Source organism: Hypomesus nipponensis, chromosome 2 (genome assembly GCF_054491055.1).
Source record: "Hypomesus nipponensis isolate SF chromosome 2, ASM5449105v1, whole genome shotgun sequence".
Taxonomy (NCBI): Eukaryota; Metazoa; Chordata; class Actinopteri; order Osmeriformes; family Osmeridae; genus Hypomesus; species Hypomesus nipponensis.
In genome coordinates this window covers 11,629,435-11,656,548 of record NC_140362.1, presented here as the reverse complement: position 1 = coordinate 11,656,548, position 27,114 = coordinate 11,629,435, and the positions used below count along the sequence as shown (strand labels likewise).

At 42.3% G+C, this 27,114-nt stretch overlaps 1 protein-coding gene across 1 annotated transcript in view; it reads right to left on the bottom strand.

Moving 5' to 3' along the window:
• Positions 1-3,086: 3,086 nt before the first annotated feature.
• Positions 3,087-27,114, bottom strand: part of LOC146300785 (atrial natriuretic peptide receptor 1-like) — a 39,522-nt gene continuing 15,494 nt past the window's right edge. The window contains exons 5-23 of the mRNA XM_084706155.1: positions 24,937-25,050; positions 21,373-21,508; positions 12,860-12,954; positions 11,927-12,062; positions 11,736-11,820; positions 11,469-11,589; positions 11,151-11,225; positions 10,979-11,056; positions 10,722-10,826; positions 10,570-10,641; positions 9,859-10,018; positions 9,056-9,211; positions 7,033-7,201; positions 6,575-6,721; positions 6,305-6,428; positions 6,010-6,078; positions 5,549-5,723; positions 5,295-5,393; positions 3,087-4,672 (exon numbers count right to left, since the gene is read on the bottom strand). Coding sequence (XP_084562281.1) covers positions 4,524-4,672; positions 5,295-5,393; positions 5,549-5,723; positions 6,010-6,078; positions 6,305-6,428; positions 6,575-6,721; positions 7,033-7,201; positions 9,056-9,211; positions 9,859-10,018; positions 10,570-10,641; positions 10,722-10,826; positions 10,979-11,056; positions 11,151-11,225; positions 11,469-11,589; positions 11,736-11,820; positions 11,927-12,062; positions 12,860-12,954; positions 21,373-21,508; positions 24,937-25,050 — 2,265 coding nt within the window. The 3' untranslated portion in view covers positions 3,087-4,523. The remainder of the gene's footprint in view (positions 4,673-5,294; positions 5,394-5,548; positions 5,724-6,009; positions 6,079-6,304; positions 6,429-6,574; positions 6,722-7,032; positions 7,202-9,055; positions 9,212-9,858; positions 10,019-10,569; positions 10,642-10,721; positions 10,827-10,978; positions 11,057-11,150; positions 11,226-11,468; positions 11,590-11,735; positions 11,821-11,926; positions 12,063-12,859; positions 12,955-21,372; positions 21,509-24,936; positions 25,051-27,114) is intronic.

The following is a 27,114-nucleotide window of genomic DNA, read 5'->3' as shown; positions in this document are numbered from 1 at the left end:
TAAAAACATTTAATCATAAAGCCCAACATTTGAAGTTCCTGACCTACTTAAAATATACAGTATATCAAATCAAATAACTCTACCAAGTCATTAACTCACCTTACCAGGAAGTGTAGAATTGAAAATTAGGGTGTCACACATTATTTCAGTAATGCGTTAAGAGCACAAGAGATGGGAATATTCTCACTTCCTCCTGAACAACAGAGAGGTGTGGCCTGAATTTATTCAATTGCATCACCAGGAGAACAATGTAGAGTGGAATTTTACATACAACTTATTTGGCTAGTAAAGCATTGTTTGTCTTTCAAACCACCAGCTCCCTTTCATTTAATCCTGTCGGAACTAGTAACACATGAAGAAAAGTAACCCAGACTGCCAGGAATCAAGCCCACAGAAAAGGGAAATTGCTTACCTGGTGTACTTTCCTAGGGTATACAAATCAAACAATGAGGCCACTGCTTTTTTTTGGAATGACATTGTTTATCCCTGTTCTGTATATCATAACCAAATAGATCAATTGTGCCTTTTTGTACATAAAACATATAGTCTAAAATACTTTAAAAATTCAAAGCAAAATATATTTAATTATGGATATGGATGGCTTTAACTCGTGTCTTCCGGCCCTTAAACAGTTAGGCCTACCAGGTGGAGTAGTGAGCTATGACAGCAACGTGTATAGATTAACACTTAATAGAAATGTAATCTCCTCTTAATGTTAATATTGTGTTATCGTGTTCTTTCCCTGACTGATGGTGGTTACTTCAAGCCTGGACACATTGGACTACCTAAGGTAAGTTATACCCCTAGAATAGAGTGCTACAGTGCAATGGAAAGGCTGTAATTTGGCTGTATGTGGTGTAATGGCAATACTGCAGGATAAGTTAATCTTCATTGTGAAGAAGCTCAATGGATGGTATGTTGAAAACTATAGAGCTTATGATCTCAAAACATCGACAGGCAAGGAAGAGGAACTTATTGAGCAAGAACAACTACATGATACATACCCACTGGCTGACAAAATTGGAGAGATGCATTTTGTCACATTGAAAAGATGTCCATGTTTAAAGGGTGAGACCTCTGAATGTATTTTGTTAAATGTGAAAACGAAAGCCAGATGCAGACATTACTATTGTTACAAAACATTTATTTTATACGATAAGCCAGAATGGTGTTTCAATCACAGGTGCTCTTCATGATTTTACCTGCAAATACTCAGAGGGTTAAAAGATGGTCCTCCGGCCTTCGGAGCGGTGAGAGACATGATTGAGACCTAAGCCTGGTGTTGTGTTGTCATTTATTATCAGAGGTCTGGTTTTATCTCCCAATCTACAGATTGATAAATACTTCCAGAACTCAACTGAACTTAATCACTCCATTTATGGAGATGGACAAATGACTTTATCATACTCCTATTGGATTTTCCTAACATGTTGAACCTTACTAACTGCTTGTTATCTCTTCTCAGACAGCCATGGCTGGGTTGACGCCTGCTAGACTGAAGGTGATTTTGGGGGAGAGGAACATTGAAAAACGGACTCTTCCAAATGCCATACTAGAGTCAGTAGAAGACTTGCTCAGAAAGATAAAGACTAACTTTGGGTTGAAGGGCAGCATCAGACTGCAATGCATGGACCAATGACTTTTTCAATCTGTAGATGTGTTTAATATTGTGTCTATGTGTCAGGTTGAATAGATGTTCTGGGTCAGAAGAAAGTACAGGGTGAACGTCCCTGAGAGCTGTAAATTAGTGTGCTCAAGCAACTTCATGTATATTCAATTCACAGCTCCTATGATCACTCTCAAGTTGGTGAGAGTCATCAGAGAGATCATAGGTGGGGCTCTCCCCATAGTCATTACAAGGGACCTTCACCCTGTACTTTCTTCTGACCCAGAACATCTATTCAACCTGACACATATGTAAGACTGGGTGTCAAACCTGCCCCCACCTCTCATGTGCTAAAGTCTGGAGTTACTGGATGGTCTCAACTTGATGGCTCTCACACCCCTTTCAAGATTTGGTCTGATTGGTTGTCCTTGTGTATAAAGGGAATTGTACTGCATTGTTCTGTGGATTCTTCTCCTGAGACCTTCTCCTCAGTTCTCCCTTGTTCTACTGTCCTACTCCTTGCTCACCTCTTGCTTTCTCTCTGATTTACAATGATAATGGTAGAGTAGGTAAGATTTAAAGCCTTCATTTTGTAACGTTTGCCTTGTAATTGATTTCATTCATTTGCACGGTATAAAATGCGTCTGTAATTTTAAGCTTACTTTGACCGTTAAACTTTGATTTAACCCATAGAGTCAAATAACTGTAATTCTATTTGTATTGGAAATATTTGATTCATGCCAATACACTGTTCAGTTTCTCATGTTCCATAGGGAAATTGGTTTTGGTTGTTTGGCCAATATTTAACCCCCTACACAACACAATATACACAATCTAGTCTTATCAATAGCAAACTGGCATGATAGACATACTAACTAGTATCCAATGACTATCCAATCCAATGATTGATTTGTGAAAGTTATATTGATTTGTGAATAATTTAAGTACACAGGAAATCCCAATTTCCTCCACTCTCTACAACAAGTGTGTTACAGCTGATAGTTCAAAACTATTTTTTGTATAAATCTCATTGCCCAACTGTTGGAACTTTCCCCAGTTCTGAAACTTATGGACATTTGTTTTACATTATAAAGATTCTACATTTAAATGCAAAAAACCTGTGTCATGTGTTGGATCGAAAGCTGTGTTGGTGAGAGGTGAATAGACGTCAAGCTTTTTTACATTTATGTAATAAAGTATAAAAAAACTCAGATTTGCAACTACTTCATTTATGTGTTACCAATTGAAGAAATTCAATTAAGTTGGTCCAACAATTCTCTTTTTACAGTGTAGTCATCAGTCCTTTTATATATATAATTGGCAGAGCAAGTTAATGTGTGTTAAGGTAATCTTGTTTTTTGCTCAATTGATATGAACAGAATAGAGTTAATTGTTTTACTGTGTAACGCTACATACATATCAATATAATTCAGTATGTGAGACCAAGCACACATTATGAAGGAAAAACAAAGGAAGAAACTCACACGTATATCATTTTTATTGATTCAAGGAGAAAAAACTTACCATAGGGAAACACATTTAGGACTGACATGTACAATCTGAAATATACATACTTAATCAGTTTGATGCTTCAGTACAAGTGAATACTGCTGGCTTAAAACCTGGTACCACTAAGACCAGTCACTGAGTATCATTACTGTGACCACCAAAACAAGATATGGCACTTCAATGCATCCTATGTAAAAATTCTTCCGTTTATTCAGACATCTTCTATGCCGATACTTCACAAGATTTTAGAAAGTTTATTGTAACATGACACAAAAATAGAAAATTCTGGTGTGCTTTCAGAGTGGTAGACCACTGGAGAAAATGGGATGTGACGTGGCAGAGTCCAATACCAAACTTCTTCTGCCAAAATGTTACCTGATGTAATACAAAGCTAGCACTGCTGTTGTAATGCATTGCAAACCATGATCGTAACTTTTTTTCATTTTGACTACTGTCTTGTTCAGTCACAAATCAGCATTTGTTCATAACTGCTGCCAGTACCAAGTTGCATTTGCAGAGTGTAGAATATATTTGAGTGCAATCTATGTTGAAAACAAGCGTCACCAATTTTAAAGGCAATTATTAAAAACATTTGTTGTGAGAGTAACAATATTAAGTACTGTATAGTGTTGTTGAGGTGGAGTAATATTTTTTTATTTAACCAAAGTGTAGCAATGTAGGTGCATTTTTTTTGCCCATGAAGCCGTGGGAAAATAATGGACGAATAAATGTAATAATGTGTTCTCGTATGACACAATTATAGGCACTCACACTGCAAACACACATCCATGGCATGAACGCACACTTTTTCTTTCTTGCTCCCTTTCCTTTTCCTCCTCCTACTAGATTTCTCACACCCACTCAAATAAACAAATCCAATCTCCAGGCTCATTTAAAGTGGTTAGAGTCTGAGACAAGGCAAAACAATACTACTGTAACTTTACCACAGGAATCAAGTGAAAGTCCTTTACAAGGCTAGAATGGACATACTGTCGATACATATTCAAGTTACATAATGTGAGTAACAGTTTGAAACATCCACAATCACACTACAGTTTTGTGAGTCACAGGGTAAAAAAATAAAACTGTTCTACGGGTGCTGTATCAAATTAACATTACAATTCAAAAAATCTTTAATACAGAAAAGATACGCACTGAACATTTGACACACTCATGATTCCCCAATGGGTGTGAGAGCACAGTTCTTTGATGCTGGGATGTACAATATTCTACGTTTCCAAACTATGTTCATCCTGCTTCATCTTCATGTTCCATGACTGGAGCCTCTGGCTCCATTTATGCTCTCCTTCAACACACTTTGCTCTCTTCCATTTCAACCACTCACACCCCTCCAAATTAGGGTCCTGAGTCCGGGTCTCCCATTCCTTTCCAACCCTCCTTCCCCCCTTCACTCCTGGCCCTTGCTTTCTCCCAGCAGCCAGTACGTGGTCATCTTGCCTTTGCCCTTCATCTCCACGTCTCCCCTCAGCTCGAGCTGGAAACAGTTGAACTCCTGCAAGACGTCCTGCGTGGCCGCTGACACGTGGATCTTCAACGCTGCACAGAGAAGTTACAGTTTCATATCACCGTTCCTCACAAGAAGTTCTTGCTACGAAGCTAGCAACGTTTCCACCCTTCTGGTTTTGCTATTCTTTTAAAAAAGAACAGTCAGGTGGCTGAGCGGTGAGGGAATCAGGCTATTAATCAGAAGGTTGCCAGTTTGATTGTGCCAAATGACGTTGTGTCCTTGGGCAAGACACTTCACCCTACTTGCCACAGGGGGAATGTCCCTGTACACACTATAAGTCGCTCTGGATAAGAGCATCTGCTAAATGACTAAATGGAAATGTAATGTAATAAGGCCTCAAAGTACTACTCTTGCTTTGTACTTTATAAATGTAATCAAACAAATGCTCTCACATTCTACAGGCCTAGTCATCAGTTGACCTTAATGTTGAGTGCTAATGCTCAATCAAGAGAGAAAAAGGATACTGTGTAATAATTTCTGCTTTAAGGAAAAATCATGAAGGGCTCCTTACTGCTAACAGTCTGAAGGACTGCCATATTGGATTGACTAGCACTTAAATAACTAGAGAATATTCCATCGTTTTGAGCGTGTGTGTATGCTTGAGTGTTAGTGTGTGGAATTGAAGGGCAGCGTTATTTGAAGAGGCTGTACCTTCGCCGTTGGACTCCATTCGAGAGGAGGTATTGACTGTGTCCCCAAACAAACAGTATCGGGGCATCTTCAACCCTACTACACCTGCACACACTGGACCTACACACACACATACACACACACACACACACACATACACACACACAAGGAGTCAACAGGAAAGCTGGAAACATTGAATCATTTGAACCTTTCAACAGGTCGACCACGCTTTTGTCTGGACAGTCCGTATTCACGTTGCTGCCAGACGCCCTTACCGCTGTGGATGCCAATTCGCAGTTTGAGTTGCTGGTGAGGCCGGTGGCGGATCTTGAACGTGCGTACGGCGTCCTGCAGCGCCAGGGCCATGCGGGCGATCTCGCGCCCGTGCAGATTCCCGTTCCTCACCGGCAGCCCTGACACCACCATGTAGGCATCTCCGATAGTCTCCACCTGGGGGCGCCAGAGAGTCATACGGACGACAAGGGCGCAACATATCTCAAATGCACTGATGCAGTTTGTTGACAATAAATGGCTTTCAAATCATTTTCTCAGAGAGGTGGACTATATAAATAGTCCTTCTGTTTAATTATATTCAATTACATTAGATTATTGTCTGATCAAACCCCATCAGTGAAGAAGAATCAGAAGATATTCAAGACCACAGGAGAAAATAGATGTTTGTCGAGAAACAGAAGAGAAAGAAAAGCGTGTCTGTTGAGAAAGACTGCTGTTTTACCTTGTAAACATCAAAGTTGTCTATGATGGCATCAAAACACGTGTAGAGATCATTGAGCAAGGTCACAACCTACAAAAAAAAGAACAATTTGAATCCCCAAAATCTTACAAATCAGATATTAGGTGGCTCGACACACAAGGAAGCGCGAGATCAGGCACGCTGAAAGAGAAAGAATGACGATTTCCGTCAAAAGAGACATAGCGGTTGTCACATCAGTGGGTGTCTGTGTGTAATCTTACACGGTAGAGGTGTGCAGTCACTCCAGCTGAGCGTGTCATGTCATGGCCAGTCTCACCTGCATGGGTGTGCTCTCCGCAGAGATGGCTGTGAATCCCACGATGTCGCTGAAGTAGATGGTGACAGAGTCAAAAGCCTCGGCCTGCACTGTCTCCCCTCTCTTAAGCTGCTCCGCCACGGAGCTGCAGGGACCAAATCACAACCGTGTGAGAAGCGTGCGTGCTTGTGATAGCCCAGGTGCAATGCAAGTGCTATATCGCGGAGCCTCTTACTAGCAGCTGTGCGTGAGAATGTGTGCGAGTGTGAGAGTGTGTGTGTGTGGACCTACTGGGGTAGTATCTGGTAGAGCAGGGCCTCAGCCTTGCGCTTTTCCTCATGGTAGGCCTGGGTCCTCTCCTCCACCAGCTCCTCCAGGTTGTTGGCATACTGCTCCATTCGTGACAGCAGGTTGTCCAGGATGTTGGTGCTGCACTCCCTACACACACACACACGACAAAAATCAGCTTTTTATCATCTAGAGCTAAGTTGATGTAACCAAATTATACAATAATCCAAGGTATGATTCTTGTGATATTTGTAGGTTGATATTTCTTAGCAATGCCAGTGGCATTAAACTAAACTTGTACGGTTTGTAACGTGGATTTTGACAAACGCTTTTGAATGAGTCAACCTAGTTTCTAGATGAGTAGCAAAGCAAGAGGTGTTGATGCACCTCCATTCTGTGTAGTAAAGCAAAGCAGACGGTTATGCCATGTGGCAGCACCGGCAGGCGGTGCATCCTGGTACCTGTTCTGCTTCCGGAGCAGCAGTTTGATCTGGTTGAACTCAGGCCTCTCGGAGGGCTCCTCGGCCCAACAGCGCAGCATGAGCTGCCCCAGCTCCTCGCTGTGGCTCTGGGGGTCCACGGTAGGCCGCAGGCACGGCCACTCACCCAACACCACCCGGTCCACGATCTCTGAGAAGGGAGGAGGCAGGTGGAGAGGTAGGGGTTGGCAGGTGTGGGGTGTGTGTGTATGGGGTGGGGTGGAAGAGAGGTAGGGGTTGAAGGATGGATGGTGTGTGTGTGTTTGGGGGAGTGAGAGGAGAAGTGGGGGTTGGAAGAAGAAAGATGGGGTTGGATGGTGGCCAGGGATAAAAGGATTGAAGAGGGGCGGAAGATGGATGGAGGGGTAGGTGGGCAAAAGTTATGTCAGGGGGAGGGAAAAAACAGAATATATTTGGGTTGAAAGGGAGTGAAGATGAGTAATATCTGGTGGGAGTAGGTACATGTTGTAACAGCATCACTTTGCTCTCATCCCCCCATTTGAACATCTGTTGGTTCACTAAGTGGCAAACCATATTTATTCACAGTTCAAATAGATATTGTAGGTATCCAGTGGCTGTCCTTTTCTGAACAAAGTAACAAAAATGTGTTTTTTCACTTTGTACCCTACATCAAATGCACACAATAAATAAATAAATAAAAATGGCCCTGCTCCAGCAAACAATGAAAAGCTCTCTGGAGTTGTGATCTGTCATATGGATCTTTTCTTCCGCTTTCATCATTTCCAAGGAGATTTTGTTATCTTTTGATTGCGCCAGTTTCCTTCCTTTGACCTCCCTCGCTACAAACCACTGCTTGTTAACCTCAGATTCGATTGAAGGACTGTGCTGTTCAGTGTGCGTGCGTGCCTGAAGAGCAAAGTGTGCTTGAGGTTATCCGCTACAAGACGATCAGGAGGATTTCGCGTGGCAAATACGGTTTGCTCTGGTAATAACTCAACCCATTGTCACTTTGTAGCACTAGTGATTCAATCAAGAAACTTCTGAAGACAATGCACACCCACGAGTGAATGTCTGCCTCAGCCTACAACTCATGTCATGTATGCTTGAGTACATACAGTTCTGTCAGCATGAAGCAGTCATTTGTTTATGCATGTATGTGTGTGTGCGTGTCCCCCCACCCCCTCCCCCTTTTCCGGAGTGTGACAGACAAATTCAAATTGCAATCTGAGTCCTGACTGTCTGTCAATCAACGTTCCATTAATCACATGGCCAGGTGTTAAGACAAGCAACTGGTTTGCTCAAATCTATGTGTGTGTGTGTGTGTCGGCGTGTCTGGAAGTCTATGCATTTGACAAAGGTATTGCTTGTGCATGTGTATGAGTGTATGTACTGTATGTATGTACAATGTTATTTGTACTTTAACAACAGATGTGTCAAAGTCCCCTTACCTCAGAGGCAATAAAGTTGATCATATCTTATTGTTTATGTGCGTTCAGTATGTGAGTGTATACATGTGCCTACCGTGGGAACCGTGTGTGTGTTTGAGTGTGTGTTTGAGTGTGTGTTTGAGTGTGTGTTTGAGTGTGTGTGTTTGTGTGAGCGGCGTGCATCACAAAAGCGTGGAAAACAAACAGGTCACCTGATGCGTTAACTACCATAATTGCACAGCAATTGTGCTTCACAGGAACTCCCCGCCACCTCTTTATTTCCCGCAAAATTAGTTTTTGTTGCCTAATTCTGCCAATTTAGCCTGTACATTTATATCTAGACTCACAGTACATTAAGTAATTTCACATTTGGTCTATTAGTGACACCAACTAGGACATCATGTTAACTCCAATAGAACTGTAAGCTCAACACTCTACACTAGCAATGGTGGACCCACTGAACTACCTTGCTCAGGGCATTTTGTAAGCCAGAAGCTTTGCGGAACATGTATTAACATACACAGTTAAGGGTTTGGACTATTCTGTCTTGACTGCCTCTGTAGAAGTGAACAGACGCTTTCCTTCAAAGACTGTGAGTGTGCTACCAGGGGCTTCACCTTTGGGGCTCAGTGGCTCCCCCTCCAGGTAGAAGGCTCCGCGGCGCAGCGCCACCTCCTGGACAACTATGCCGAAGCTGTAGACGTCAGCCTTCTGGGTGCCGGCCGGAGGAGGGCTCTCCAGCCTCAGCAGCTCCGGGGCCATCCACAACCTCCCTGGAGAACGAGAGGAAGAGGGAGAGGGGGAGGGAGGGCATGGTGGGGAGAGGGAGAGGGAGAGGGAGAGGGGGAGAGAGAGAGAGAGAGAGAGAGAGAGGGAGAGGGAGAGGGGGAGGGAGGGCATGGTGGGGAGAGGGAGAGGGAGAGGGAGAGGGAGAGAGAGAGAGAGAGAGAGAGAGAGAGAGAGAGAGAGAGAGAGAGAGAGAAAGAGAGAGAGGGAGAGGGAGAGGGAGAGGGAGAGGGAGAGGGAGAGGGAGAGGGTTGGAAGCTGCTGATGGGGTCATGTTTATCTTTCCGACCAACAAAACAAAACAAAAACAAAAATCCAATCATGTTGCTATTCGTCTATTCGTCACACAGTTAGTGCAACTGCTATCGAGAGAGGGTATGTATGGAAATAGAATCACATCTATCTTTCTATGAAGCTCATGTATAGGAACTGAACTGTCTCTCTGTCTCTCTCTCTGTCTCTCTCTCTCTCTGTCTCTCTCTCTGTCGCTCTCTCTGTCTCTCTCTCTGTCTCTCTCTCTGTCTCTCTCCCTCTCCTCTCTGCCAGCCAGTCTGCCTGTAATGTGTGTAACTCATTCTGTGAAACTATGGCAGCTCTCCTAAGACAGTTGAGAAGCTGCGCTGGAGAGACCTACGGGCGTAATAGGCGTGGGCATCTTCGTTGTCGCTCTCCGTGCGAAAGCTGGACAGGCCGTAATCAGTGATTTTCAGAACAAAGCGGTTATCCACCACGCAGTTAGAGGACTTGAGGTTGCCATTGGAGACTATCACACTGTTGTGGAGGAAGGCCATACCCTGGGGAAGGGAGGGACAGATAGAGGGAAGAAGGTAGAAAGGGAGGTATAGAGAGAGGGAGGGAGGGAGAAAAGAGAGAGAGAGATTGAGAGAGTGATAGAGAGAGAGGAAGCAGAGGAGACAGAGAGCGGTCGCATGAAGAGAGAGGGGGGAGAGAGAAATTAGATAGAAGGATCGAAGAGAGCGGGATTGAAGGACGCATGGTGAAAGAGCAAGGGATAGATATAGCACAAAGGGAGGGGACAGATTCAGAGGTTTAGACTTATAATTCAAAACTGTACAGCCAATGGGAGACGGCCAAGCTATTAGCCTTGAAAAAATGAAAATCTTCTACAAATTACCAATGAAGAAAACATAGTTTTGCTGACAATGTGAAGGATTGATCTGTATTAAGTTTCTGTGGTCTGAGGGAATAAGAAATGTGTGTAAAATACATGTGTACCCAATACTGAACTTTGAAACACAAACAATTCTTGTGCAAGATAGCATTACCTTCAGTGTGTATGCTTGGTTGTGTTTGTGTGTGTGTTTTTGCCTGTGGGGAAAAATACCTTGACAATATCGTTGATTAAGGAGTATCTGAACATCCAATCCAGGGTGATGCTCTCGTTTTCCATGATGTCCTGAAGGAGAACACACATGGAACAATCACCTCTGTCACCTTCCGTTCAACAAGGATGGTCAGAGGTCAGGGGTCAAATACCTGCAGGCTGCCCCGGGGGCAGTACTCCGTGATGATGCACATGTTCGGGGGGTCGATGCAAGCGCCGATGAAGCGGGTCAGGTGCTCATTCTGGACATCACGGATCTGGTGAAGGAAGATGTTGGGTAGAACAGGTCAGGCACACACACACACAATGCTGGTGAATCAAAACAGGTACACACACAGGGATACAGTACAGAACGACAAACACAATTAAACACAATGTAACGCTACATAGCACCCATCATAAAACTCACATGTTTTAATTCAAACAGCACGTTTCTTGTCAGCTCAATCCGTTTCTTGTTGATGTACTTTATGGCTACAATATTGCCCTGCAAAAAGAAAGGACATATTAGATATCAATGATATCAAAAGCTATGGCACACACACACCAAAAGACACACACACACACACACAGGATCTAACCTTGTAGTAGCCTGTTTTGGCAAACACCTGGAAGTTTCCGTCTCCTGTCAGTAGAGAACCATAGTTGGAGCCCCTCTGAAGAGTAAAACACATGGGAACATGGTTGCAGTATGAGTTTGTGTGTATGTGTACCGTTTGTGGATAATCTCGAATGGATGTGTACCACTGTCGGTACAGGACAGAAGTATGTTTATATTGAAAGGAGAGATAATAACTGTATAATGTGTGTGTGTGTGTGTGGGGGGGGGGGTATTCCTGTGAAAGTGCGTGTGTGTGTACTGTTCATGTGAAATTGTGTGTGTGTGCGTGCCGACTCACTAGAGACAGCGTGAGTTTGCTCCCAGCGCTTCGTAGCACCTTCTCTAGGTTGCTCATCTGAATGTCTTCCCAGGAGATTCTCCACAGCTGGGCCACCAGTTCGTTCTCCAGCTTCAACCTCCTGCATGTGTGTGTGTGTGTGTGTATTTGTGTGTGTGTGACAGAAATGTACCAAATACAAATCAACAGGAACGAAGAACATACAATGGGATTTGTCATCAAACCCATCACAGACATCTGTCCGATCTGTGGAAAGATCCTACTCACCTGAAAATGAACACTGTGATCGTGAGGATGATGACAATGATGAAGAACACCACAATAGACACCATCTGGTGGATGGTTATGGTTCCTTGGAGAGAAGAAAACACAGTGACACACTATGCGTGTTCAGTGTCTCAGTCTCATAAAAGAGACTCAAAGTTTCACTTCAACACGAGGCAGGCTTGGGCACTGACTTGTGAGGCAGTCAGGGTTGTCGTTCATGAAGCCGCAGGCAGGTATGTCGCGGGGAACAGCGCCCCCTGGCCACTGGATGACCGTCCCCGGCACAGGCTTCAGCTTCTTCTCAGAGCCGTTGTACACCAGCACGATCTGCCATCAGCACAACCAACATGGTGAGGATTAGACCAACATTAGTGGCTGGCTTTATGGTTACTTTATGGCTAACTTGACTGTGTATACTGTACATTATGGATTGAAAAACAACTGAACTGTAAAAAAAAAAAACTTTGTCTGTAAAACCAAAGCTAACTTTTTTTGTCCACAATACAATATAGGGATAATGATTATTGAGTCTACTGGTGAGCTACTCTCTCTCACACAAACACACACACACACAACCAGCACTCTAACACGCACATGCACACAAAACCGCAAACTCTGTCTCTCTTCCTGACAGATCAATAATTAACTTCAGAGTGTTTGTGTGTGTCTGGGTGAGTGTGTGTGAGATTGTGAGTGTGTTTGTGCAAAAGAGGTTCTTGAGTTGAATGCACTTTATATCATTTAATTGAAAAAACTTCCTGATTCCAGGCACCATTAGAAGCATCAGAGGCCCTTTTTGTCATCTGAGTCATGTCATGTTACGAAATTACTGAAAAACACAGTTTCGGTCCAAATGTTGCAACATTTCTCTTTTGAGAGCAATATCTAATCCGATTTAATTCACAGGAGTGTCTGTCTATGTAGAGAACCTACAGCTAACTGGAAGGCTAAGCTGTCTTCTTGAGTTGACAGATGTAATTATTCCATCTGTGAAGCACAAACAGACTGTGTAGTAAGACTGGCACACGGATGAGTGCTATAACCCTTGACTTATGCTAAGAAAAGAAGTGTGTTTGAGTTTGTGTGTGTGTGTGTGTGCTGTAGGTCTGTGCAGGGTGAGGTACCTGGAAGGTACTGAGGTTTGTGCCTGCCATGTCCCACAAGGCAAAGTTAGTCTCTCTGTCTCCGTTCTCATCAATGTGGACCAGTCCTGTCACACCTGGACAGAGGGGAACAGGTGACAAGAAGAGGCTTAGGGAATGAGAGAGAGACAGAGAGAGAGAGAAGCCGATCGGTCCGAACCAAAAAGCAGAACGCTCACAGATGAAACCTTCCATCCAAGGAGCTACTAGGCACCTATAATTACGGAACATTACCACAGGAGCTCAGATTACCATTTCAAAAGAGTGCTGGGTGGAAGATGTTAGCAGACACGAGAGAGTGAATCACCTTCACCGGCTAATAACACAAAACGCAGCGAGGTGTAAAAGGGACAGCAGCACACGTAAACAAACGCTGTCGTCAATAAAACATCTCTGTAAGTGGCGGTGAATAGGACACGCACCTGTGTTTGAGATCACACAAAGCAAGTAACACACTGTGGAGGCCTTGTGTTATGAGCGCAAACACACACACACACACAGGCACATATCATAGAGATGAGAAGTCTTTTGTCTTGTTGCCAACCCTCCATCTTCCTCCCCTTGGCCCGTTTATCACGTGAAATGGCAGGGTTATAGCTTTCCCATCATGCATATCAAACCTAGGGGCTCAACTATCTAGACACCATTTAATTTCCTACCCGGATAACCATCCGGTCGTGTCCCAGTTAAGGACCACCAGGGCACCAGTAACCTATTGAGCACACACTGCAAGGGGTGTCTTTATGTCGGAGAGAGAAGAAGTGACATTTGCGGAGTTGTGACTAAGCCATTAGCAGTTAGAAAATGTCAGACCTAGATGAGGTTATTGCAGCCATAAATAACTGCTGCAGGTGCTGTGGCTGCCAATGAGGGTGTAGGAGATGAGACGTCAGCGATATGAAGGGCTTGTTTAGACGGACATGGGGGCGGTAGGGAGGTCACACACAGAAACACGGCGGTGCATAAACACACACAACGTGTATTTGAGTGCACACACTCGCTTACAGTGTTTGCACCCACGTTATTATTAGCATTCATGATATCTGCACAAGCAAACACAATCCCCTTGAAGATGAACACACACCTCTGTCATTACACAAGCGACTCAGGTTTAAACCGACACTCATTGGCCATAAAAAAATGAACTGTCTCTCACAGCTGACTTCCCTTTTAGAAGAGGTCTCACACACAGATGGGCAAATGATTAACAATGCTGTTTACGTTTAGGTTGGTTGGTTGGTTGTGTGGTTGGTTGGAGGTGTTTGATCGTCTGGGGTTGTGTGGCAAGTGGAAGTTGCGGTGGTGCCGGGGGGGGGGGGGGCGGCGGGGGTATGGGGGGGGCATGATTTAGCAAATACTTAGCGGATGTAAAACATTTAGCATTGACCAGAGAGTAATGTGTGCGCTATAGTAGGTAGATGATAGATGATTTCCAGGAATACGTGTAGGTGGGGAGGGTGGAGGGGTACTGGATGGGCGTGCACATGTTAACTCAACTAGGACTGAACCCCTCCACGACTGCAAAGTTGCGGAAAACTGCTGCAAAATACGCAACTCAATAATAAATACAAATACTGACGAATACTTACTAATTCCTCCAACCATACAGCCACCGTTAAACCCTCACCGACATGTCAATGATTTACTTTAAGTTTAAATGCATAATCATAATCAATTTGAATAACAATATGGTGGCATTTGTTTCTTTGTGGTTTCCCTGATGTAGATGAACCTAGCTGTGTTAGCTCTCCCTGCTCGGTAAGGGACTTGGGTTACAGCCTTCCTTTGTGCCGCAGAGAAGTGAGCCATAGGGGGCATTCAAAAAATATTCTCGCAATCAGAGCAGGACTTCACCTCTCTGCCTGGAACTAATGCCAGCCCTCAAAAGGTGCTGGAATTGACTGTCTTACACAATAGGTGCTTTCGATTTCATGTCGCCTGCAGCCCGGCTGACTTGAAGCAGCCAATGGCATTCTCGGCTTCAAGTCGGCGCTGCATGAATCAAACACAGCTAATGACAGTACGTCAGGGAGAAAGTGCATGGGGGCAACATGGAGCTAATTGGCAACTGAGCAGGGGATTATTTCAGCCTCAAATCTGATCTGTGATCAAGGAAGTCTTCATTGTAGCATGTTGCTCTGATAACAGACCAACAGTCTCTTTGGACTGCCACCGGCAGAGAAAGGGGCCATTCAGCCTTTTTAAATTTGATTTCAAAAGGACAGGAAGTGAGAAGCAAAGGTGGAGCAGACAATAATTAAGCAGGAGATGAATGAAAACCCCAGTAGTGTGGGTATACATGTGTTTCTCTGAGTGCCGTTTGGCAAAAGGCACCTGAGTCATAGATGCAGTCTTGAACATTTAGCTGACTTCAGTTTAACGATTTACTGGAGAACATGGCTATGCATAACTGTAACTAGGCAGACTGTACTGTATGCTCCATGTATTATAGTGTACACCAGAGAGAACATGCATGATATAAAGTGTACTACAGCACTAGAAGTATGCTCAAAAAATGCAAAGTCACAATCCTAATGAATTTGGGACACTACCCACACTTAATGCTTATATGTATTGCTCACATTTCTATGAAACAGAAGGTTCCTGATTCAATTTGATTCATTATTAGAACCAGGTGTGCTAAATTAGTGCTGGAGCAAAAACCTACATGTATATAGCTCTCCCGGAACAGGGTTAGAGACAGGGTCATCAGAGTTTCCATACCCAGCAGTAACTAATGGAACCACCTCAGATAGTCCTAAACCTTCTAAAATGAGCCTGAGATACGTTCTCATATAGTATAGAGCATATGCAACTCAGCTGTGTGAAGGATTAACAACAGCTTAAAACAATACATTACCACATTTTCAGCTTGCCTGGCTAGCACTGTCTCTCATCAGGAAACATTTTATAGAAACAAATAGTATAGAATAGAAAATGTTTTCCAACACGCAGGCAGACATTTTCCTTTGGCTTTGTCATAAGTGATACCTGCTGGATTTACTTTGAGTTTGAGCCGAGCAGAAACGACTCCATTGCTGACGTAAGGTAAGATGTTATCCATTACTTTGGCATCAAGTCGTTGTACTGAACTAAGCTGAACATAGATCTGTGAAAAGACTGCAGACACATTTACAAGCATCAACACTGGTTACGACCTTCCATTAGTTAATGGACCAGGAGCTAAAGTGAAAAGACCGCCGCTGTAACCTGATCCCTCCACCTCCTCTTTGTGCTCTCTGTCTGATGCATACACTACCAGACTTCGCCATCCATGTCCCTTTCTTATTGTGATTATCAATTCATACTATATAACAACAGAGTGAAAACCAACCTATTTTTCTCTCATAGCGCTCCCTTGCTATGTCAAAACAGGAAGGATGAATGAGTGATAATAACTTAATGCTCTGCTCTGTGGTTATACCTCTCAGAATTCTGATGCACACTTATCATTATCTAGAGGCTACTCTACTCTAAGGCCCCGGAATCATTTAAATGGAAATGGAATTACATTTATATAATGTGTTTACTACTATGCATCATGTAGTTGTCCAGCTCTGTATTCACCCGCTTTACAGAGCTGTTCTAGCCCATCCTTCTAGCCCAGTTCTTTATAAATGATAGAAAATGAATCTCCACAGGACACAAGCTCCACTTCATTTAATCCTGTTGGAAGTAACACATGAAGAAAGGAAAATAAACCCAGACTACCAGGAATCATGCAGTGACAAGCCCACAGAAAACTAAACATTCTGTCATTTTCAGGGGACAAAATGTGAATTTCAATCAAAAGCATCCACTCAACAGTCCCCTCCATAGCTGGGCAGATGTGCTGTATCTCAAATACATTTATACCTGGACCTTGTTAAAAATAAATAAAAGGAAGAATGCTCACAATATGCTGGCTTTAATATTCACTCCACGATCTAATGTAAAATTCCTGGGATGAAAGATAGTTTGGCAGGGTTAAGCAACAACAAAAAACACACTCTTCAAAGGGAGTGTGTACGTGTATGTCTGAGAAGGTATTCTGGAGTTATGAATGGAACGTGCAGGTGGCCTTGTCCCTGTAGGCCAGAAGGTCTTCAAGCTTCATTACATCTGTTCTCTCCTGAAATATCTATTGTTTCGCTTCCTTCGCAACAACAGTGGACAGACTTTCCCCTTCAGAGAAAGTGACTTTATAGCAGCAGATGCAATTCCTCGAAAAATGTGTATGGTCAGTAGACATATTTCAGCAACCAGTGTATCATGGTGTTGGTCTCTGCGAGGGGTGTGGCAAACCATCAGGTCTCATGAGAAGAAGACCCTTTGGGAGAGGGGGTGACATCCTGTCTTCTCACCCTCAGGGGAGGACAGAGCGACGGAACAGTCTTTAGTCAGTGTACTTAATGGATCCTGAAAATATCCTCAACGTTTGCTGAAATGGATCTCAGTGAGAATCCAGATTGGAATCACAGGCAAATGGGCAGGACGCAATATTGAAAGAGTAATTAATCGTCGACTAAGCTCTGGTGAGAACATCAAAAAGGCCTGTAGAAAAACAGGGCCATTTGTTTTGCTGGAGTATGTGTATGCATGGAGAAGCAATGAGATGATTAAATGTCACGGACATTGTCTAACCATCAGAGCTGGTGTTCAGAAGGTGACTGCCAACGGAAGACAAATATACTGCCTTCACACAGACACAATAAGATCATAACATTACTGTATTCATTATTGTTGATGCCAAATACATTCATTCATTCACCCCATACTTTAATGACAATGTACACACTGGCAAAATGTATGTATCATGGCAATGTGACATGAAGAGCATGAGATGGATTGCTAGCTTCACAAAGCAGGTGACTTCATTCACTCCCTGTGTTCTATGGGCGCATCACCGCAGTTACATGTCTTAGGTTGCGTTCAAAAGGATGTCTTTGGTTAAGGTTCGGGTCAGGATGTTTGTGTTAATGTTATCTTTACACAAGAGAAATCATAAATGTTCAAGCCTTTACATCATACAGATAATGTTTGACCAGACACTAAGGAAGAGGCACCAACTAGAGGATGGTATGTTTATGTTATGGTTAGTTGGTTTTAAGTTTAGTTACCATTTATAAATGGGTCTCTTTGTGGTACTGGTTCTATACACGTTGCTGGTAAAAATCTGTATGGTATTTCTGATTTTTTTCTGAATTCAGTCGGGGCGTTATTGTTTCTCTTCAGGCTCTAAGAACGCCGCCGGTTCCTAATGTAGCAAACAGCACAATCCCAGTTATGTACTGTAACTAAGGTTTGTGTCTTACCGTTCAAAATGAACATCCGGCCACATAAGCCAATGATAACCCACAGCTTTTACCACAAGATAAAAGTTGAGACAAGAAGAGATGACAAATTAGATTGTGTAGGCTTACACCTTTTAAAACGTTGTTAAAACGTGTTGACAAGATAGGGAAAGAGAAAGGGAGGGACATCACTGCAATGGCAATCGCAGCAAACTAAAGCTTTAGTTCAGGAGGGATTTGTAGGTTCATTCCAAGGTACAGTATAAATGATTGATTCTTATGACTCCAAATTTAAAACCAGAGACCAAACACCTCCCATCTACTGTCGCCTACAGACCACACAGTAGACTTAAAGTGACAGACAACCATGGTGACAGAGAGCTTAAAGCTTATAGCTCTGATGATGACAAGGCATCGGAAATACAATCCTTCCATTATCAGGCACACCCAGGCCTGGCTACAGAGCAGAGCCGAGAAGAGCAGTCGCCTTCTGGGCAGCAGAACAGCTTGACGCTAAAAAGGACGTACAGTGATGGATAGCAGGGAGCAATGAGAGGGTTGGGGGGGGGGGGAAGCACATTGAGAAAGGGAGATATGGGGGCCAGGGTAGAGGAGAGAGGCTAATGTCAGAGAGAAATTGACAGAACTGGCTCCTGTTCAAATGGCAGAGGGAGCTCTGGTTGCCCCTGATTAGATTTCAACTCTATTTTAGGTGTTTTCCTGCAGACTTTTTGTTATGCAACAGGGAGAAGAGAAATTGGAGATCCTGGTCACTGGTGAGGACAAGAATAGATGGTTTCGGAATGACAGAAAAGCAATAGGAGGAGAGACGGTCCGAGAAAAAGGATGATGGGGGGTGACGAGGGGTCGGGAAGGAGGAATCCCCTGATGACAGGAGAGCAGGTGAGACCAGGCGAGGGAGGACAGATGAGTGAGTCGCCAAATAACTGACATAAACGACAAGGACAGAAAAATAATTAGAAATTGAAGGAGGCTCAGAGTTATAAAAATAGTACAGGACGAAAGGAGGAGAGGAAAAAGAAGAAATGAGAGCAACAATGAATAGCAACGGGGTCAGACAAACAAGGCAGCGGGAATCTGTCAGGAGAAGGAATTAAGAAAAAAACCAAAGTTAAATTGTAAAATAAGAAGTATCAGGAAGCTTCTCTCTCAATGTCTACATTGTCTACCACATTTATACAGATTTCCACCCAGAAAATGTATAACTTTTAAATCAAAATTAAGTTAAAAAAAAAGTTTAAATTCTATAACTACACCCAATTTTGGCATTGGAGTGGTACACAAAACCAAACAGGAAATCCTTTTTGTGTGTGCAATAAAACATGCTAAAAGCCCTTGGCTTGCTATTGGCAACGTTTGGACGGGCTAACCGAATGAGTACCTCTCCATCTGCTTTTGGCTGCAGCGGATCTTGCCCTCCGGCTGTCTCACTGAAGTGTTTACCTCCTCTGTTTGTCTGCTCATGTCCGGCTCGTTGTGATTGAGGACCGACACGTGGTCATTTGAAACTGAGGTCCGCAGATGGGATGGAGAAAAGAAGAGGAGGTGGAGGATCGTAATGGAGAACAGATGGGTGGCATGAAAAAAGACGGCAAAAAAATTAGGTGAAAGGGAAGAAGATGGGGAGAGAGCGGGAGGAGAGCAGGACAAACAGTACAAACCCTCACCTGAGTTCATGTCCCTGTCACTTCTGTTACCTCAAGAATGAACACACAGTGACCACCTGACAAGTGACCTCCCAAACAAGTTTAAGCCATCACCCGTCCCTTCCCAAATCCTTCATACAGTGCAGCCTTCTCCTTCCACCCAAGTGACTTTCAGACCTGGTGCCTCTCTCCACAAAAGATCAACAACCAACCGCTTTCCTAAAACACAAGCACACACGCTCTCAGTCCAGGTCAACAAAAGCTACTGGAGACTGTAGATGGAAAATACAGGCTATGGCGGCTCGCCATGCGCTGGTGACGGCAATCTGGCCAACTCTAGTGAAACTCAAAATGTAGAGTGGTGACCTCATGGTCAAGTGTTTGGCCTATGATCAAGTGAGTTCAAGAAGAGATAGCAAATGAAAAGAACATTTAAAGACAGCAGTCAACTGTATGAAGTGAGACAGGGACAACAGCATGTTGGGTTCTTTATGACTGCATTGATCACCAGAAAGCTGAATGGGATGTGTGCTTTGGAAACGTTACAGAGGTTAGAAGTTAGTTGACATGGGTGGTATTTATCAAGCTTTGAAGCAAAGGCTAAATAGTTACCGTTGCTACTGGACACAGAACCTCATTATAACTCAAAGCACTATTTTCAGGGCTCACAAGCCAAAAATTGCCCAGGGAAATAATATAAATGACATGCCTGCCACACCATTAGAGTTAAACACACACACACACAACCACTCCAAGACATCTTTGAGACAAAACACAGACCACCATAAAGTTGTCAAATATATGCTGTGTAACTGCTGCACAACCAAATGGCTGCACCTCAGATTTTGAGAGCTTCAAAGTCAACAATCATCAGCCATCTCCCTTCTGACGGGAGTGCAGTCCTATGTGAAAAGGCAGATTTTTATTTACCATGAAAATTAGAATAAATGTCTCAAACTAATAGAATTTGAACCAATTATTTAATCTTGTGGGCACAAAGACAGACCTCCTGGGCTGAACACGTCTATTATTTGTGAGTCACACTGCATGGCCTTATTACTGAGGAACCAGAGAATATGAATTAATGACTGTCTCAAATATAACCCGAAGTTCCTTTACAGTTGTATCTTTGACATCAATGCAAGTAGTCCAATTTCACTGTGATAAAAGGCCCTGTCCTCTAGTTATATAAATACAACTTGCTATTTAGTACTATCGTGACTTGCATATCATTTGTTAGAAGTAAAGTCGAATCTTTTAACAAAAACAAATCAAATACTCAAACAGGCTGTCAAAAATGTGACTTCTCAAGTTGAAACAGTGAAGTCTTAACATTGGGTTACAACACATTCAATACAAATTGGGAAAACCACAGTTTATCCATCTAACACGTTGTTCCTCTGAAGCAGAAAGATACTCGAAACAACCACCCATGCCATCACGCAAAGGAACAGACTCAAATACGCACATTGAGGATAAATGCACAGATAGGACTATTTTACCCAAATCAAGCTTGATAAAAACTCTAAATGAGGATGCAGCTCAAAGGACTGACCGTGGTATGTGCGATTCCACATCCGTCTGGTCACAATGCTCCCTACAGGCTTGGCCCCCGAGGCATTCATGGTTTCGGTCAGGGCGTGGATGTACAGCATCAGGCCGTCGTAGAAACCCCCAGAGATGATGTTCATCTGCCAATGAAGGGAGACAAAAGTAGTATCATCTTCTGTCTCAAGACACGCACCTGTCCATGTCCAACTGTCCATGTCTTTCCTCATTTTCTCCTCGACACGTTTGAACGATGTGCTTTCTTGTCCACACCTATACAGTGGATTTATATTCTCATCGTATTGTGTATCACAGGGATGAAACTGGTTTATTCATCTTTCAAACTGTTTCCAAATTTCAAATTTGCTTCCCAACTTGTGTTCTAACGAAGCTCTCCATTTGACCAATACTTACTTATCTTTTCTTTCTTTCTCATTCTCTAGCTGTCTCCTTGTTTAAAGATTTCTTTTTTCTCCATCATGTGTATCTTGTGTCAAGTGCCCTAAATATAATAGAACTGAGCACTCCAATCAGAGAATGGTTGGATTAAGCTCTCAGACAAGATCATCAAATGCTGAGTCAAACATTCTGAAAAATAAACAAATCACTCTGAGAACCCTTGAATATTTAAAGATTGGGCAAGTTTATGTGGTATTGTCTATTTGCCATTGACAATGACATTGAAAAAAAGCTACCTTTGAAGACTTGTATGCCCTTTATATCCTGCAATAGAACACATATTTCTAAACCCTGGGATGATGCGATGACTATCTACGATGTGGAATTAATTGGTTTTGAAGAGGTGTCAAACTGTTTTGTCGGAAAAGTACTATATTGCGTCTTTACTGTCTCATTCTAGTATGAAATTACAACCCAACACGTTTGGATCCGTTTGAGTGTGTGTGTCGAGGGGGGAGAGGGATGGGAAGGATGGGATGACATGGCCTGTCTGGTCTGTCCAATCTCGTCAACACAAGGTCTGTGTTTTTCTTCAGCCTCTTCTCCTGAAGTCTAAATTGCTAGTGACGCCACTTCTCAATTCGCTTTTTGAAGCTGGAAAAGCATGTTTTGAATGGAGAGAGGCTGTTGTGTATGGAACTTTTATTTCCTAATGCCACATTTATTTATTTGAGACTTTTACAGAGTTGCTCTTCCATCTTGAAATTGTCAAACCTAGAAATGTTTACCATGACAAACAGTTGCTACGTTACAAGAAACAAGAAACCAACCCGATTGGCCAACGCTCGCGTTTTCACGCTCCTCATTTACATAAAGTTGAGAAAGTTGAGAAAATCCAACTTTCGATGCCCCGCTCGCCTTCCCACAATACCCTACGCGAGCGTCGACGCCCCGCTCGCCTTCCCACAATGCCCTACCTACACCAGCGCCAATGCCCGGCTTAGTTGAAAATGGATTGGAAGTCGCCGCTCCGCGCCGCTCCGCTGTAGTGGACACGCACCGTCACACAAGCGAAAGCAATGTTTACAAAGGTAACTTTAGCGCTACCTCGTAGCAATCAAAGATCAAGTCCCCACACGTAGGCTACTAGGTCACCGCCATCACTCCCATTGGGAACAAATGTTAAAAAGGCAGAGAAGACACAGACATTAAGGGCAAAGCTTGTCTACATTGTATGCTTTTCGGCAGTGCGATGCCACTGTCACCCCCCATACAGGTAGCATAGCTATCTTGGAATGTAGATGTGCAGCTGCGTTGGTCTGAAGAAAACCACGCCCCTCTCGTTTGCATGTGAGATCGGAAATAAATACAGCACAGAAATAAATGTGGTGTGGAAATACATGTGGAAATAAATGTGGTGCGTAAAAGTCTCAAAAAATAAATAAATGTGGCATGTGGAAATAAAAGTGGTGTGGAAATACATGTGGAAATAAATGTGGTGCGTAAAAGTCTCAAAAAATAAATAAATGTGGCATTCGGAAATAAAAGTCTCAAATAATAAATAAATGTTGTCTTTACAAAAAAATGTCATTTTGAAATAAACAAATGTATTTATTTATTGATGTTGGTAAATGGATTCAGCTATATAATTATATAATGCTATATATATATATATATAAATATATTGGCATAGTTTAATTTTATTTTAATTTCAGAGTTTATTTCATAGCCATATTTATTTATGTATCTATTAATTTACCTATTTCTTTATTAATTTAATTGTGACTGACTCGGCGTTCCATAGCTGTGATTGCTGTGTGAGGATAACATGAGGGTATACTTTACAATTTCCAATGTACAAACTCAGTAAAAATGTTAGTTCTTGTAATAAACACTTTTCTCCTTCTCATAAAACATCTCATGCAGGATTTTTTTTTGCATTCATGCGTGTAGAAATTAGCATTGGTGGCCTTGACCTGAAAATCATCAGAGAATTATTGAGATCCTTCATTTGATCAAGTGTATAATAACAAGTGCCGTGCAGAAACATGAACCATTGAGAAGTAAAGTCCAAAGTAAAGTCTCAATCTAAAACAAACTGAGAACATTTAACCCGGACAAATGTCAAAAGTTACTTAATTATCCGAGGCCGACTGTGTTAGTTGTGTCAGTCTTCTCTCTGTGCGTGGTATGAAAGCTATCTGTAAGGCATCACTGATTCAGCTACAGATGTGCCGTTGATGGTAAAATGCCACCCTGCACCTTTGTGGCAAGCATAATGAGAAGATAAGCCCTGCTAATAAAATTTGCTTGCTCCTCCAAATTAAATTGAATCAATCATCCAGACGTTGTACACAAGCTCATTAGCCATTAAATATACTTAGCGCAGCATATGTCAATTTGTCAAAGGCTTTTCATCTGCGCCATCTACTTCTCTAAAAAGCACCGCACTCAAATGCAGACATATACATGGATTGCTATTTGTTGTTGTTTACAGTCGGTTGTCTGTCTGTATGAAAAAACGGCAATCAAAGTGCAGACCAAGTAAGTGCAACTACATGGATGAGTGAAATGTAATGACTGGGTTGAGTGACCTTTTATAAGCCACATTATTCTTGATGGTTTGAGCTAGTTTTGTAATGCTAGTGTTAAACAAGGTATGACATCAACTAAAACCTCTTAGCATTAGCATAGTGTGGGCTTTTGGCCTATTCAGTCATTTTAATAAAAAAAGCTTTAAATGAACACTCTCTTCGCCAAATGGGTAAACTGGGTACACTATCTAAAAGATTACATGAAATTACTGTATTTTATTTAAAAAAGATATAACTGGATTTTCAAACCATGCTTTATCATTTGCCGCAAAAGTTGTTCCAAACATCAGATAATCTAACCTATGCTTGAAATTAAACATCAATATTGTGTTCTGTGACATCTTTATAAATACTAATTTTGATCTCAATTACCCCTCCTTTGGATGGATACAGGAAAACAATCCTTCTCTCCTTTCACCAGCTCTTCCGCTGTTTTCCCAGCTCTCTTCATCCCTTTAACTTTCCCCTGCTCCTTTCCTCCTCATGTCTATTTCCACACACTTCCTCTCGGCAACCTACCCCTCCCCCTCCTCTACAGAACACACACACATGCACACACATACACACAAACCTCTTACCAGCGAGTCTTCCACAGTGAAGTTGAACATTCTCTTGGCATCTTTTTTCAGGTGGTGGACAAAATCTTTATACTCAGGGTTCTGTGGTTCTTGGTAGGTCAATATTTTCACACTCTGCAAATACAAGGAACGAAATGGAGGGTGAATGTGGTTGAATGTGACAAAATGATACAGGCATGTAGGCAATTAGTATATATCCTGTTTTCAATCATGTAAGGAATTAATGTAAGATTAATTCTCTGTATTAATCAACCAAGTCTTTTATTCTCAAAACATAACCAGATAATCAGTAGCCTCCAATACTTGGATTCAAGAAGGAAAACATTTGTAAAACTTAAGTAATGAGTCACAAAATCAAGGCTTTTCAAGAATCAAGAAAGTCTTACTTATGTATATTAAAAGACCAGCATTTTATCTGAGAAATAAACACACTATTTTGTTTCAAAATAATCCTGTTCCTTCCCAAACATGTAAGTGTTATTAGAGTCTGCCTCCTCTTATATTTTTTTGGCAAAGCAACCAGTCATCCATAGGATCTTCATTGAGACTCCCAATAACCTTCATTAAAACCTCTCATCTGGTCATTGAAAATGTATGTAGACACTGATCCACTTCAGTGGAGCAGAAAACTAAAATCTCTGAAGGTAACAATATAATAATAATAATACAAGTGAAGAGATAAGTCTCCTTAATGGGTTACATGAACTGAAGCAAACTCCCAGACACATTTGTCGGTGTTTAACAACCATACAATAAAGATTTTACTTTTGAACTCAATGTCATTTGAATCAAATATACTTTCGAAAAGCGTTTGCTAAATGAAACGACAGAAGACAGAGTTCTAGAGACATTTTATTTTACACATTTATTACAACACCCTTTTGCTTTAGCTTTTTATTTGAGAAGTACATTTCAAATCCACAGGACTGAGATGTCACTAACCCCAAGTAATTCTGCCACCTTTATCCCACTTTGCTCAAGATACTCTAGACTGAGTAACTTGCAGTGGAATTGGGATGAAAATGAATGCGCTCCAAGTTGGGTAATGAGAAAGAGGAAGGACAAAAAAACAAGATTTGATTTGTCATATAATCCAGCTGCCGGTGCACTTAACCCTGCTCCAGAAAAGTGGGAAAGTGAGAGAAATCAGACAATGATTGCTTTGGGGACCCAATGCTGGGTGGGAGAAACACAAGGTTGATACCTATGCAAACAAAGACAATTTGGAGGAAATTATTCACACACAAATCTGGGGCTTGAAAAATCTCGTTAGCCGCCCCTCTTACTAGTTTAATTAATGTCGACACGGTGGCGTCGAACAAGGATTCAAGCAATGTAACTTGCTTCTAACTGAGATTGCTACAGACAACAGGACTAAACATGAAACCCCAAATGCTCCCATACACAATGAAAACAAAAGTTGTTCCAGGTTCGGTACAAAGACACTTAAAACAGGGTAGCGTGTCTGTCACGCCTGGAAATTGGTTTTAAGAAGTGCCCCAATTCCTGTTACATTAGCTACCTGGAAATATCGTAAGCAATATTGTCCCAGCAAGACAGCAATTTCCAAACTAATGACAGCATTGAGTTTAAAACCACTGTTTCACCTAAGCTGTACAAGGGTACGCCATCTGAAGTAAACCTATTGGCATGCTGCTAAAACATTTTTGGAAAAAAAAAAAAAGTTTGCTGTTGCTGGTCCTGCGGTGAACCCACTTTAAAGACTGTAAGCAAACCAGTGGTTTAAAGGCTTGACCAATGTTACCGCATCTTCATGATTACTCTCAGGCTTGCCTGGCTTTGTATGTTTACAATACGATACTGTTGTGGTGGGAATCATTTCTCGGAATAACGAGTCAGCTTACAGGTCAAAGGTGGAACAAATGGTGGCCTGGTGTATGGATAATAATCTCTGCATAAATGTGGAAAAAACAAAAGAAAGATTGTGGACTTCAGAAAAACCAACAGGAACCATCTCCCTCCCATCTGCATTGTGGGGGCTGAGGTGGGAGTTGTCTCCAGCTAGAAACACCTTAGAGTATATATCAACGACAACTTCAATTGGAAAACCAACTGCGGTAGCCGGGTAAAAAAGGCTCACCAAAGGCTATACTTTCTGAGGAGGCTTAAACAGGCTGGTTTGGGAATCACAGTCCTTATATCTTTTTATAGTTGTGT